This window comes from Solea senegalensis, linkage group LG18 (assembly GCF_019176455.1).
Source record: "Solea senegalensis isolate Sse05_10M linkage group LG18, IFAPA_SoseM_1, whole genome shotgun sequence".
NCBI classification, from domain to species: domain Eukaryota; kingdom Metazoa; phylum Chordata; class Actinopteri; order Pleuronectiformes; family Soleidae; genus Solea; species Solea senegalensis.
Window position 1 is genome coordinate 3,544,259 of NC_058041.1, and position 14,779 is coordinate 3,559,037.

The 14,779-nt window shown below is 42.0% G+C and overlaps 1 protein-coding gene and 1 non-coding gene across 6 annotated transcripts in view; both read right to left on the reverse strand.

The window, feature by feature from the left end:
• Positions 1–14,779, reverse strand: part of LOC122759346 (inactive rhomboid protein 1-like) — a 29,157-nt gene that overhangs the window by 11,387 nt on the left and 2,991 nt on the right. For 3 of the 5 annotated variants that reach the window (XM_044014142.1, XM_044014141.1, XM_044014144.1), the window contains 3 exons: positions 1,074–1,221; positions 828–961; positions 6–152 (listed from right to left, as the gene is read on the reverse strand). In XM_044014142.1, coding sequence (XP_043870077.1) covers positions 6–152; positions 828–961; positions 1,074–1,187 — 395 coding nt within the window. In that variant the 5' untranslated portion in view covers positions 1,188–1,221. Of the gene's footprint in view, positions 1–5; positions 153–827; positions 962–1,073; positions 1,222–3,180; positions 3,403–14,779 lie in introns of those variants that run through there. The other 2 variants (XM_044014143.1, XM_044014145.1) reach the window with 2 other exon arrangements.
• On the reverse strand, positions 1,913–2,006 carry trnai-uau. The gene is made up of 2 exons: positions 1,969–2,006; positions 1,913–1,948 (listed from the first exon to the last, which is right to left on the reverse strand). It is a non-coding gene; the product is annotated as a tRNA-Ile (tRNA).

A 14,779-nucleotide genomic window follows, 5' to 3' on the forward strand; every position in this document is an offset into this window, starting at 1 on the left:
TGTACCTGATAATCTGTTTGGGTATAGATGAACGCCGCCGGGTCAGTATTTTGGGAATGCAGGACCGCCTTCGAATGGTCGACACCCTCCTCGGGCTCCTCTGGCCCTTCGGTGGAACGGTGTTGACGCGCTTGAAGCGCACCCTTTTCTCACTTAATATTCAATGCAGCAAGACGAGGAGGAGCGGAGACAGGGACAGGCAGAGCGGGAAAGCAGAAACATAAGATAATCCAAGAAAGGGGGAGACAAAGAGAGAGAAAAAAGGTGTAAAGATTAGTTTGTATGAAGCAGAAAGTAAACCTCAGTGTGAATTAGTGAATCATTTAAAGGCCCAGCATGCAAAATGTAGGCAAAGTTAATTGAATTGTGGTTTTTCATGACCCTTAAAATAAGCTGGATCAGCTCTGCTGAGGCTGACATTTTGGACTGCTATGTTTTTTACAGAAGCCCACAATGCAACATTTTACACACTGTGCCTTTAATGAAGAGAATTATTGCTTGAAAAAAGACATGCGAGAAGAGACAGGAAATCAGCAGGCAGAGGACACAGCAGAGAGGAAAGACGAGACACGTGTGTGTGTGTGTGTGTGTGCACTTGTACATACATCTTTGTGAGGACCAACAAACTAATAAACTATAGGGAAAAAAGGGACATTTTGTGAAAATGAGGACGATTGTGGGGCTGTTTTTGGGTTAGGACTTGGTTTTAGTGTTAGGGTTAGAATTTGCTTAAATAAGGTTAGGGTAGTGCATTATGTCGATAAGTGTCCTCACTAAGAATGCTGTACAAATGTGTGTGTGTGTGTGTGTGAGTGTTTGGGATTAACCTCCTGATAGACTGCGTGAAGGAGGGCTGTCTCTCCAGTGGAGGTCTGAGGTAGTTATTTGAAGTTTCCAAGGCAGCGATGCGGCTCTGAGGGTTTTCCCCCGGCATGCTGACACTGCGCAGGCGCTTTACTGGCTGCAACACACACACACACACACACACACACATAAAACACATGACAACGCTGACAACAGCACAAACCAGTAGTAGTTTCTTCTACACAGCAGCTCGGTTGCTTTATTTTTACCTGTAGGTGTGTGGACGAGTCGTCCGGTGTGAGCTGGATGGTGGGAATGTCCAGTTTGAGCCATGGTGGCTTCTTCCTCTGCAGGCTGCTGTTCCTGCTGCCCGGCTCATCCATGCTCACTGCCTCCACCTGCACCTGCACCTGCCAGCTGCACAACACAGACACACAGACAAAGCACTGTGAGCGTGTGGGACAAACATATGATCATGAGCAGGAGAATGGATCTATCTTTTATCTATAAATTTTCCCCATCTAATTTGGCACAATTTAAGTTTATTTTCATCATGCTCTATTTTATTTGGTGTTCTTATTATATTTAATTTTTAATTTGGCTTATTTATTTTCTGGGCCGGCTTTAAAACACGCAGGAGGCAGAGGACGCTCACTCCCTGTGTGGATTACCCCAGAGTTTCTACAGCTGTGTTCTCACATGAGCTCACGCGGATATTAACAGAAGATTATAGCAGGGAGCCGACATGATAATCTCTGGAGAATCTCATGGGAGTTTCTGCGGACATTTGTATTCACACATACACGGCCCCTCCCCTCAGGAGGATCAATGGAGTTCAGTGTATATCCCATATCAGTCATTATCTTTCCCCCCGAGGCCGAGGTCAAGACAGATAAAGAGAGTGTAGATTAGAATGATGCACTTATGATCGCTCGAGGACGTTTTGCTCAAAGGAAACGTCAAATCTTAATTCAATGTAGAGGCGGATGACATGAGAGTGGGGGGGAAAGTGCGACGCAGTGCTGTGGTGGCTGCAAATGAATCATTCACAGACACGTCAGTCGATCTGTTGTCCTCACGTTTACCCATATTTCACTTAAAACTACTCTGCTCCAGGTGAGGCTCGAACTCACAACCTCGGCATTGCTCTGCTGAATACTGTCATATAAGTACCGCGCGCTGACCGATTGCGCCACTGGAGCCTCTGCACCTCACACAATCCGGTAGGCTTTTCCTCAAGATGGGTTAGCAGTGCAGCTCTGCTCCACGACCAGAAGATGGTGCTGCAATCATCAGAGATAATAAGGCCTTACACATGCACTAAGTGATGCTGTGACAAGTGTGAGCCCAGAGTTTTGCTGCATCGTCTAAACAAAGCACCAAAAATCGTACTCCATGTTCAATTATTGGCACTGTGCATTAGCGGTTAGCGCTGTTGCCTCACAGCACAAAGCTACAAGGTTCAACTCCTGGTTTGGGAGCTTTCTGTGTGGGTTTCCTTCCTTATGATGGTCAGAAGTGTGTTGCAGCAGAAGTGATCAAACCTCCATCTGAGCTTGCAAATGTGGTTGTATAATGACAATAAAGATTCTTTCCTTTCCTACCTTTAAAATCACAGTTCAAATCTGAGCCCCAAACTTAACGAGTTCCTCAGACATTAAGTTCTGCCTCACACACACACACACACACACACACACACACACAGAATTACTGATATTCTCTATGGTTTTAAACAGCATTAGCGATGCGTCAGTATCTCATACCACCACACTTGTCAAGGACAGTCAGTTGAGTCTTTAAAAGTGCATTTTGTTTTTGTTCGTCATATCTTAACATTTACAGAAACCAGCATGTCTTTTCAGATAAAGATCTCCAACATTTTCTCCACAGCAGGTGTGAACTCACTGATCTTTGTCAAAGGTGTTTTTTGTTTATTTTTTGGGGATAAAATAAAGACTGAGACTTCCATCAAAACACCACAAATAGCAGCTTTTAAAAAAATCGGACTCCACGCTCGACTGCTGTTGTTTGCTCCTCTCCTGGATTAATCTCCATGTTTTTTCTGAGCATCTGTGCAGAGAATTGAAGACAGAAATGAAAAAGACATGTTGACACAAACTCGACTGCACATGTCACTGTTTTGGTCTCTCTTGCGGTCACATGTGGAGGGCCAGCGCGTTCTCTTACGGTCGCCGAGGATAAACACACCCCTGCAAATAGAAGCCTTCACCAGAGCGATCCTTGACCACATCCTTTGCTTATTCTGTGATGCCGCTGCACACACTGTGTGTGTGTTTGCGAATACACACGTGGACGTGGACACAGCCACTCTATAAACAATAAAGCAGGACACGGTCACAGTATATAAAGACTTACAGTCCTTATAGGGTGTAGAGATGCTGTGTGGTCCAAAACCAATCTCCTCTGTTTTTCATCTTGTTTCCACTATCCATCATTTGTTATTCCATGATCACGCTTTTTTATCTGGAGTTGGGTTGGCAGGCAGATTAGCGCGCCATAATCCCTGTGCAGTACAAACCAAATGACATCGTCCTGCTGTCAGGCCTCAGACGCTCACACTGGCTCCTGCCTGGACGGTGATACCCTTGCGATTGTGTCACCAACAGGAAGTGATGTCTCAGATAAGCAGCAGAAGTGAAAGTTACCGCGAGGACAGACGCATCATTCAGGGTGCTGGGTATTCACATTGAAGTGAAGTTATTTAGGACTGCAACGATTATTTGATTAAACAGTTTTAGACGTTTTTTTTTAATTATTAAAACAAGCTTTCTGATTTTTCAGCTTTTTGAATGTGAATATTTTCTGGTTTCATTTTTGAGAACGTCGTCACTTCAACATATTTCAAAGTTTTCTGACATTGAACACAGTGACAATCTACCCGAATTAAAGAGAACTGCCGCTCACTGGATTTTCTCTATTACGGTCCATTCTCCGTAAAAGGTAGCGATGGTTGTGTGTGTTTCTGAAATAGTCAGATACCAACAACCACGCCACGGTAAAGACGTTTCTTCCTCATTCTGACGCTTGGTTTGAACGTCAGCAGGTCGTCTCGACCATGTCTACAGGCCTGAATGGATTCAGTCGCTGCGATGTGATTGGCTGGTCAGATATTTCCATTGACAACCAAGTATACAGGAGTACATGGCCAATAACTGAGTATCAACATGCCGTGTGTGGCAGTCTCAGTAAAACTTCACCATGGCAGAAATTTCAGATGCGATTTTCCGAACATTGCCTGCAGTGGCGACTGTATAGGGGACGGTGGCAGCGCAGCAGAGTAATCGGATCTTCCTCTCGACATACAGTGACATCTCCTGACATGCCGAGGCAGAATAAAACAAAGGCGTCACTTTGGCACCGACGCCAGGCTTGTACTGACACTTTTTCCCGACTGAGGCAAGAAATCACTGTGGCATGAAACGCACTGTGACTGCACGTCACTAAGCTTTAATATTCAATTGATCGTCATATTAAGCAGCCCAAAACTTAATCTCTCCCAAAACCCCAGTCCTTTTATTCTCTAAAACTCTCACCATCCCCCTCTTGCTCTTCTTTCTCTCCCTCGTCCTCTTTGCAAACTGAAATGAGTGTTTTCTAAAAGAAAACAGACAGATAAGACTTTCATTTACTCTGCTGGCCAACATGCTGCTGAATAATGTAGTCAATATATCATTTAGGTACAAATTTTGCAGCGTGTCACTAAAATACCATGCTAGCGTAGCTTATTTCAGCTTAGGTCAAAAACTCAAACGATGGAGAACGTTTATTAGCAACTCCTGTCTCGCAATGTTCTGCAAATATCTACTATATATTTATACAACATTCTCTATCATTCTTTTATATAACATTCTCTATCATACTGTTTGGATACCATATATATGGTGAGTTTTAGTAAAAGTAACTATAGCCGTTGTTTTTAGGTTTTTAGGTTCTTAGCCGTGTTCAGTTTTGTACAATACTGATTTTTAAACATTTCAGTTAGGAATAGTAACAGGCTTTAACACCAAAACAACCACAACCAGACAAGGAAAAGATGTGTCGACGTCAAGTGACCAACTACTTCTCAGGTTCAAATATACTTCTTTAAAGTAGGTGTAGTGCAAGATTCGTACTCTATTATTTGCACCACCCGAGGAAGGCAGAGTAAGTAAGTGCACTTCCAAGTTAATTGGTTGAGGACTCAGGAGTGAATCAATGATCGGACAATCCAGATAAGTTTGACCTTCATTATCCCATTTGAACCTCATTACGTTGCTCTGCTCTTAAGAGGTACAATAACCTGTCTAACAGCACCCTCTGGATGCATTTAGCCTTAAAGTATTATGCACTTTTTCTTTTCTTTTTTTTTCCAAAGCAGCCTCAAGAAAACCGCCTGCTCCAAATGAAAACCAATCCCTTATGCCGCTGTCCCACATAGCTCTGTTTGCTTCCAGTTGAAAAATGTCAACTTTGGCGGAAAACAACGACGCAAATACCAATCAGTGTTGAGATTCTCGCTTCTACGTCATGTTCATGTCCAAACGCCAGCCAGACTCAGTTGGTTCACACCACTCGAAGATTTTGTCTACAGAGACCGTTTAAAAAAAGGGAAAAGCTTGAAATAAAGTTGGTGAGGAACTCTATCGTCTATCGTGTCTATCGTCACTCTTGCAACAGATGCTCTTGGACACATTGGTAAACACCTTTCACAGCCATCAACATGGCAGCACCTAAAAAGAAAGAAAAAGAGAAACAGCCGGAGTGTGTTCTTCCCCTTTTTTAAGTGCAAATGAGTAAGAACAACATTGTTTCTGGAATGGAAAGGCTATCGTTATTACTACACACGTTCCCCCGTTGGTTTCAAACTGCTGTCTCACCATTAGATGTCCCTAATTCTTACACACTGCACCTTTAAATGACAAATTATGAATGGAGTCAGAGACTCAACCACGCATTTCATCAGAATCTCTTTTGGGAAGTCTTCTGATTTTTTGGGCATTAAATCTAATCTTCAAATCATCATTCACATGAAAATCCATATATTAAAGATGAGCTTCACCTTCCTCTTCAAACTCCCCCCAATCCTATCCTCACCCCTGAACCAATGGTGAGTTTGTTCTGGGCTTTTATCTGTGCCAGATGTTACAGTACAGTCATAACAACACAATAGGTCGTGTCCTCTCAGTGGAATCCTCCTGTACTGTGTGAATGCGTTTGTGCTGCTGCTCTCACAGACACACAAACACAAATAAGCGACTAAACATATGTCGTGGCAAGCAGTTGTTATGTCAAATCATCATTTCAGAGAAATGAAAAGAAAGAAAACGGATCCTTTCACTTTCAATCACAACTATACTGGGACTTTTTGACCACACCGAGGCTCATGACTCTACATGATGATCATCCTGTTTGCTGTCAACTGCTACTGTTTCCTGTCATGATGTCAAACACCACTCACTGAGTAAATCAATCATCACATGCTCAATTTTGAGCACCAAATCAGTGTTTGATTCCATTAATATTCCAATAACTGGGGCTTATCTCTTGCTGCCACATGACATTTTTTTTTGTCAACTGCTCCCTCGCCACAGCAGATGATCCACACATTTGATTTGGCAGAGATTTTTTCACCGGATGCCCTTCCTGATGCCGCAACCCCTCCCATTTGTCTGGGCTTGGGACTGGCACAATGAGTGCACTCGTGGATGGGGTCAATTTAGAGCAATGGGGATTGGGGTTCTTGCTCCCCAGCCCTTTGCCTGGAGGGGACTCAAACTGGCAAACAAGCCAAGTTCTCTTTTCCGCTTGGCTACGGGTTGCCCTACTTTCTTGATTCTCTCATGTCTTGTATTTGTTTTTAGAGGAAAAAGTGTTTCCTCTGGATCAATAGCATGAGATTAGGGCTGCAACTCATTATCCCTTTCATTACGGATTAATCTGTCAGTTACTTTCTTGGTTAACTGATGAATTGTTTGGTCAGAAAATGGGTAAAAAACGTTGACAGGTATTTTGCAAAACCTCAAAATGATGACTTCCTCAAGCTTTCTGTCACAGAGGAGCCGTGAAACCAAACAAATATTTACATGTACACCTATTATCTAATTAATTTGTACACCCAGTGTGTACACCCAAAATTCACACAAGAGATTGTACAAAATAAACAGATTAAATAAGTGTTGCTGCCCAAGAATAGATAATTACCAGAGGCGCAGAAGACTGTACTGACTGTACATGACACTGGATTCTATTCCCTCATGTGTGGGATTATTCCCCGTAGCATACCAACACACAGACACAAACCCACAATCATGGTCTTAATGAGTCGAGGTCACCTGTCTTAACACGGCTCTGCTTGTCTCGTGGAGCCTGTCTTACATCTTGTTAACACAGTGAGCAGTTCATTAGTCAGTCATCCACTGTGCTGCTACACTTCCACTCTCTGTGTTTCCCACACACTCGCACACACAAAGAAAAAGTACGTGTTTCATTTTTAAACCACAGCCAAAATGTGACACACGTTTGTCACACGGATTTTACAGCTTTGAGCAAACCTCTGTCTCTGTCTCTGTCCCTGCTTGGTGCTCTTTCTGTTACAGACCACGTTTCCATAAACCCCTCTTTACCTTCTGTCACCCGACGCCTTTGAAGCTTTTAATGATTTGCATCCGCTGCCCCGCTCTGCTCTGGTGATGCTTGGTTTTCTCATTCATTTTACTGAAGAGCATTAACATTTACATCCTGACTTTTCCATTATCCCCCTCAACACACACACTCGCCCTCAGCGAAAAAACAGAAACATGAGGAAAATCTGATTTTAGCCACTTAACAAAAGGCTCACCTAATAAAATAAACACCTGTCATATCTCACGAATAGTTTTGCCACTTTAGAGGGGATTTTTTGGTAAGAAACTGACTCACTTTTTATCCAACGTTTAGATATCTGCTCCAACTTGCAAGGGAGAGTCGAACCTTAAAAGCCTTTTCAAAACATTAGTACTGAAACAATTGATTTGTCAATTTTCATCAACAATTTTTGGTTTAAGGGTTTTTTAGGTTCTTAAATGTTAATATTTTCTGAAAAATGTCTTTCTTTGCTCCATAGACCAAATAAATAAAATCTGAATGATTTTGGCTTGTGGTCAAAACAAAATACCGTAACTTCCGGCCTATTGAGCGCACCTGACTACAAGCCGCACCAGCTAAACTGTAAAAGAAAATACATTTCGTACATATACAGGCCGCACTTGAATATAAGCCGCAGGTTTTTATGTTGAAACCAGTAGCGGCGCCAGGATTCAACCTCTTATCAAAGGAGTTTGTTAATGAATGCATCAACTTTTATGAAAAACCTGAGAATAATCGTCAGATTAATCGATTATGAAAGAAAATTGTTAGTTGCAGCCCTACAAAATATACAGTTTAGGTGCGCTTCAGACTGCGTGAAGTAATTACCACACTGTCCAGCAGAGGATGCTGTGTGTTGGGATGTTTTCCACACCTTTGTCCATAGAGAAAATTAGCATTTGCTATCTCTGTTCAGTTGTAAATATCAAACATGTTTGTTACTTACGATTTGAAGACTGATGCATCCGGTTACGTTAAAATCGCACCTGTTAATCCCTCACACTACAGGATAATTTGACCACAGAATCTGTTCAAATCAGCCTAAGGCAACCACAATTGTCAGAAGGGCCAGATCGGGTCCGAAATCTGGCCAATTATCGTCTAGTGTGGTTCAGGCTTCAGGTGTGCACGCAGTGATCAGTTTGTATGACGGGAGAGACTCAATTGGCAACTTGAAACCACGGCAGAAGAAGAGACAGTTAGAATCCATAGCGACACTCCCTGCACGCCTGGCTCTTGCATCATCAAAAAGAGTCTCAGATCTTTGTCCGTGAGTGAAATACCTCCTCTGAAAGTCATGAACAGATGATTAAAGGATTGGCTCGGGCTACTGCTATTAAGTGCTTGACGTGGGCCTGTGGGGAAGTTGCTTTTGTACACCACGAGCAGGAAAAGCACCTGGACGGCAAGTATTCACAACTCGACCCACTGCACTGCACTGCACTGCACCTCACTTCACACCCACATTTTTCTGACGAAACAGTCTGAACAGGAAGGCAGCTCTGAAGATGTGTGGTATCGTCTTTGCAGAGGCCGTCACCTAAAACCTGGAGGTAAATGTAGCCCGTATTTTTCATGCATCAAAATATTTCAATATTTCAAAAAAAAAAAGGCTCCGACAAGCATCCACTGGCAATATGTCAACCCTGCCACGGCCACACACACACACAACCTGGTTTGTGTCAAAGCACAGAGAAGAGGAAACTACTACAGCAGATGGAGAGATGAAAAAAACAGAGAGGATTTTTACGTCGTTTGGGAAGAAAGATGAAAGTAGTGAAGAAAAAAAGCACATGCTGTACCAAGTCTAAACTCCCAAGTGGAGAATAACAGCGAGAGAGATGGATGTAGAAGAGACAAAATCAGAAACACTTGTCTTCCTTGTACATGCACATCCTCTGAACAACATGTGACACCCATTTGCATAGTTTCAGTGTGTGGGCTTGCTGCACGCTGAAAAGCTGCAGGATCTGTGTGTGTGTGTGTGCGCAAGTGTGTGTACACACATGCATGTTCCTGCTTGTTATTTCATACTTCTATCCATGCATGCAGTGACTCTGTGCACATGTCCATCAAACATCTGCACCAGTTTACATGTTTCTGCCTCTGAACCGTAGCGCGAGTGCAGAGATAACAGTGCAAGAACCCGCCACCGTTGATCCGTTGATAGTATAATAGTGACAACGGTTTTTAAAACACATTCTCACAAAATCCTTTTTGCTCCTGACATCCGCGCAGAATGTAATGAGCATATTTTGATTTTCTGGCTGTAGAATTGTAGAATCTGTGATTGGGTAGTCATTCCGCGAATGTTCTGAGGGCTACCATACTGACACGTATATGGGTGCAAAGCTCTATTTCTCTGCTTTCCGGTATCCATCCATCTTCTATCGCCTTATGCCTATCGCAGAGGGTGCTGTGCCAATCTCAGCTGACATAGGGCACAAGATCGCCAGTCCATAGTTATCGCAAGCGGTCATGGAGTTACGGTAACGAGAAGTATACATGCCAAATCGTTAGAAATGGTTACACGAGGTACTGACACATAAGCGAACAATGATTTTGCAGTGCCGCGATTAAAAATAATAAAACACATCTGAAGAATATGTCTACTTGCTATTAAAGACCTTTTTCTGACTGGAACCTGCAGTATTTAAACTGCTCACTCTCTTGCACCAAAGTCTACTTCATTCATCCACCTTCTACTGCTTAATCGTCCACATGAGGGTCGCAGGGGGCACTCATAGGCCACATAGAGACAAACAACCATCCACTATCACACCTACGGTCAATTTCGAGTGTCCAATTTGTCTAATCAAAAAACACATGCACACACACGGGGAGAACATGCAAAATCCATACAGAAAGGCCCTTGTTCCAACCTGGGTTTTCTTGCTGCAAAGGCAAGAGTGCTAACCACTACACCAACGGTGTGGCCTGCACCAAAGTCCATAGAGAAAAACAGTGTTTTTAGCTTGCTGGGAACACAGGAGCGTCTGGTGTACGGCTGCTTCAATTTGGTAAATTTGTGTTACTTCAGTTAATCCAAGTGAAGGATTAAAGGAAATATTTGTTATTTAGGAAATAACAAATTCGAACTTACTCATGAGTGTATCAGTGGATATATAACTCTCTGCTATGATGTAAAAGTGCTGGTTTTTGCTGGTGATACTATCGCCACTGTGGTAAAATAATGTTAGACTTAAACAGGTGTACATTTTATGAGGTTATCCTTCCATTAAATGGCCACCATTTCTTTTTCTCAAGAAGTAGCAGCCGTATATTTATGGTTATTTATATTATTTATAGTTATAACAATGTAATCATGGTATGCTACTGTACAACACGTGGCGTTCAAACACAGACATGGAAGGAGAGACACCGAGGAGGTTGACAGGCGGGACAAGAGACAAAAGGGAGCAGCTCAGCTGACCCTTCTATGGAGCAGTTGTGTGGTGACAGGAAGGTCTAGTGTCTAATCAAGCATGGCCTCTCCTGCCAACATGAATAGGCCTCCTCAGCAGCCATTCATCCCTCCTTCCTGCCGTCCCTCTACGCAGCCAGCAAACACACGCTGTGAGCTCCAATACAACGGCTTCCTCTGTTGGCCGGCGTTGTATGAAAAGTTAATAGTAATTGCCCACAGATGCCACATTAGGGTGAGATGGGGCGGGGGGGGGGAGAAAAGAATCCTGAAGAGAGGAAAAATGGATGCCATAATTGTGGTTTGAAAGAAAGAGAGAACTTATTCAGGATTGACACTGAGACGTCTGGAGTCCTTCAGGCAACCTCTGCCCCAGGACGGCGCTGTCATCAAACAGAGTTTGGAACAGTATGTGCCACACAATGGGCAGATTAAAATTCCCTTTTTTTTTTTTTTTTTTGGAGAGGCTGCATGTTATTCAGGCCTTTAAAAAAAGTTCACTAACATTAACAATGCTATGTTTCTATTGAACCTTTCTTTAAAAAAATGAAAAGTTAAAACAGATACTGTCACAATGCTGAACCTTGATCTATTTCAAGTGCTGTTATTTAATCACTGACTATGTGACTTTTGATTAATATGCGTTATTTAATAATCTTGTCCTCCCTGTGTCTTTTGTTGGCTTACCTTCCAGTTTATTGTGTCTCATTGTGTCCGTCTTACTTCTGGGTGTATCAGTTACACCTGTTTCTTGTTTCTTCTGTTTATTTACATTCTAGACTCTCCTGCCACTCCCTGCCATATTGTCTTCTTTGTTCCTCTTGTTCTCTCCATTGTTTTTGTTTCTGTAAAGTGTAAAGAGTTTAACCTAGAGCCCTTTGTTTTTTCATTATTTTAGGTTATTCAGTTTTCAGTTTATATAAGTTAAAAAGCCATAAATAGCCATCTGTACCTCAAGAACTTCAATAATTTAGTTCCCTCCCTACATTTTATTATTGGGGACTATTTTCAGTTGTGTAATCATCTGGATTTGGTTCTGTAATTTATAGTGTGCCAGGACTGTTCTGTAGATTAGAGGTCACTGACTATAATTGCAAAATGTATTGTAAAAGTTATTAAAATGTCATTAAAATGGTAATTCATTTATTAAATATATATATAATATATGTGCTTACATGATCTAGATTCTTCCAGTCCAAATATGAATGCAATTCCAAACACTGACTATGAGAGACTATAATTAATTACTACGATACTATAATAGAATCCATTTTCATTATGCAAATCTTAATCAGAGCATGTGTATGGTTCTAGCTTTATAGTTTTACCTTTATAAATAATATCTCTAGAAACGGCAAAAACACCGTCAAACTACCAGACTGAAACGTAGTGTGTGCTTTAATAAAGCGCACTCAGAAGATGGAGGTTCCAGAGTACATACATACATCTGTCCATTAAACATCATCCCATACCCTGATGTAAGTGATCCACCCGTGACCGCCTGGTGACCTATTTGCACCAGTGTCCAGTCACTGATCCTACAGTTGCATTTCAACACTCGACAATCTGTGCGATGTGCTGTACTTTTTCATTCACTCACAATCTCTACAGCTGTCCCTACGATCTCAAGCAGGGGACATTAGGCCTTTGGACACAAAGGAGACAGTCAAATAATACAGAATGTTGAAAAGAAGTATAACTGAAATAGATATTGACAACAACAAAAAAACCTGGTAGTGCAGGTGTATCTGCCTGATTCAGCGCTGCAATGAACACATAAGAATGACACAAAAAAATAAAAGCGACGTGATGGAGAGGAGAGGATTAGAGAAATCCTGTACCAGATTGTTTGGGATCAGGTTAAATCTTCAGCTTCAAATTTTGTCTTTCAGGACACTGAGGGTAAAACTGCACACCAGCTTCTGTTTCTCCCGCTGTCACCTGCCAGACAGAAAAATCCTATGTTTCAATATGCAGCTATCTCTTCCATCTCTTCCTGGAGTGATGATGTCACCGATAACCACAATTACACGCCAGATGCTACTGCTTTTATGTCATGCAACTGGTGCCAAACTACTGCAAGATAACCACAGAGAAACATCACATTACGTGTCATTTAGCAGACGCTTTTATCCAAAGCGACTTACAATGGAATGGAGTACAATCGGCCAGGGGTGGAGTCAAACTTGCGACCATTGCAGCCTGTGGCCAAGTGGAGGCAGTCTGTGGCCAAGTGGAAAGGGAACTTGGCTTGTAACCGGAAGGTCGCCGGTTTGATCCCACCAGGTCAAAAGGGGTACTCCTGAGCAAGGTACCCAACCCCCATTGCTCCCCGGGCGCTACTAATTCTAGGATGGGTTAAATGCAGAATAATTTCCCTAAGGGAATTAATAAAGAAAAATTTATTTATGATGTCTTTCGCACACAGAGTACCGGTCTTAACCACTGAGCCACTGCACCCCCCTACGCACAAAAACCTCTGTGCGTAGGGTTTATACTGAAAATCAACAAGCGTCAAACAGAGCTCTCAGAGTTTACACGAGGGTCGTGTGAAGCTAAAATGTAAGATACGAGTGTTAGCAGAAGGCTAATATTTAGCAAAAGCAGTGACCACAAAGTGTAGCCGAGGCTGAAAGTCATGTAAATACTAAGTCCTTCAAAGAAGGTCAGGTTTTTGCACGTGTTTGTCTGTGAGCAGCATCACTCAAAAAAAAAAGCCAAGGACAGATTTGAATTAAGTTTTCCGAGGATGTAGGTTATGATTTAAGGATTAAATTATTAGATTTTGGTGGTGATCTAGATACAGATGCAGATTTTATTTTCAAGATAGTGGAGTGTGGGAAATGCTCTGAGTGGCTTTTTGTTTTGGTTATTCAAACAAAATAATGGACATTTGTAATAATTCATTATATGGAGAAAGGACCTAACAGTAAAACGCTTTGCCAGTGGAATGGTTAAAACCTAAATAAATGACATTCAGAGTTTGATAAACCTCGAACTTAAACCTACGATCGCAGTCCTAGTTAAGCATAGACATTGTTTTGCTTTAAAGGGCCTAAATTTAAAAATAATCAAAAAATCTCGATTTATTGTGTCAAATATTTTCTTGTTGGACTTTTATTTAGTTAAATCTGACAAATAAATGAGATCTGGATTGGACCGTCTCAGCTCTGCGGAGCTGCTGAAATCTGAATCATGAAAATGTCATCTGAACGCTTCCAATTACTGTCAAAACCTGAAATGAAGCGTGAATAAATGTTACAGTTACTGCTGTTGAAAAGACATGCTGTCTGAGTATGAATTATATATGTCCCAACAATCGTAGGGGGGGAAAAAGCAGGAATATAATGGGATGTTTCTGTTGTTGATGTGTTTATAAGAGTTCATTTTGTCAAATGGACCCATCAAAGTTCAATGTTCCTTATAAGTATATCGTAGGTGTTGAAATGATTTGTGTGTGAAAGATAAGCTTGACAATCCACTCATCATGAGATTATTTAAAAATGTATCATGAAAAATGCTGGAGGGCTCCTGTAAAGTCAAACCAGTTTTCCACACCGATGCGGCCACACTCCGTATGAACATAAAGCCATGGTTCACTCCTGAGAGCAGAATTAAACCTGCTATTGTCGCTGGTGCTTTTCTATCCAACCTGTTCAAACACGTTTAACACGATGAGATCAGGGTGGAGGAGGAAAAAGGTTTTTTTCTGTTTGTTTTTTAAATCATACACAGACACCTGTGACATGCAGCCAAGCATAGATGCGCCTTCTGCACTCACACTTCCATATGAAGAGTGAGAGATCACACCAGATATCTATATCATTCAGGATGTGCCAGCTTCCTGTATAGAGGAGCGTGCGTCTTCTTTTGTCTTCACACTACATGAGGCAGGTGCAGGTCTAATGGTAAATGGTTTGGGGGGTT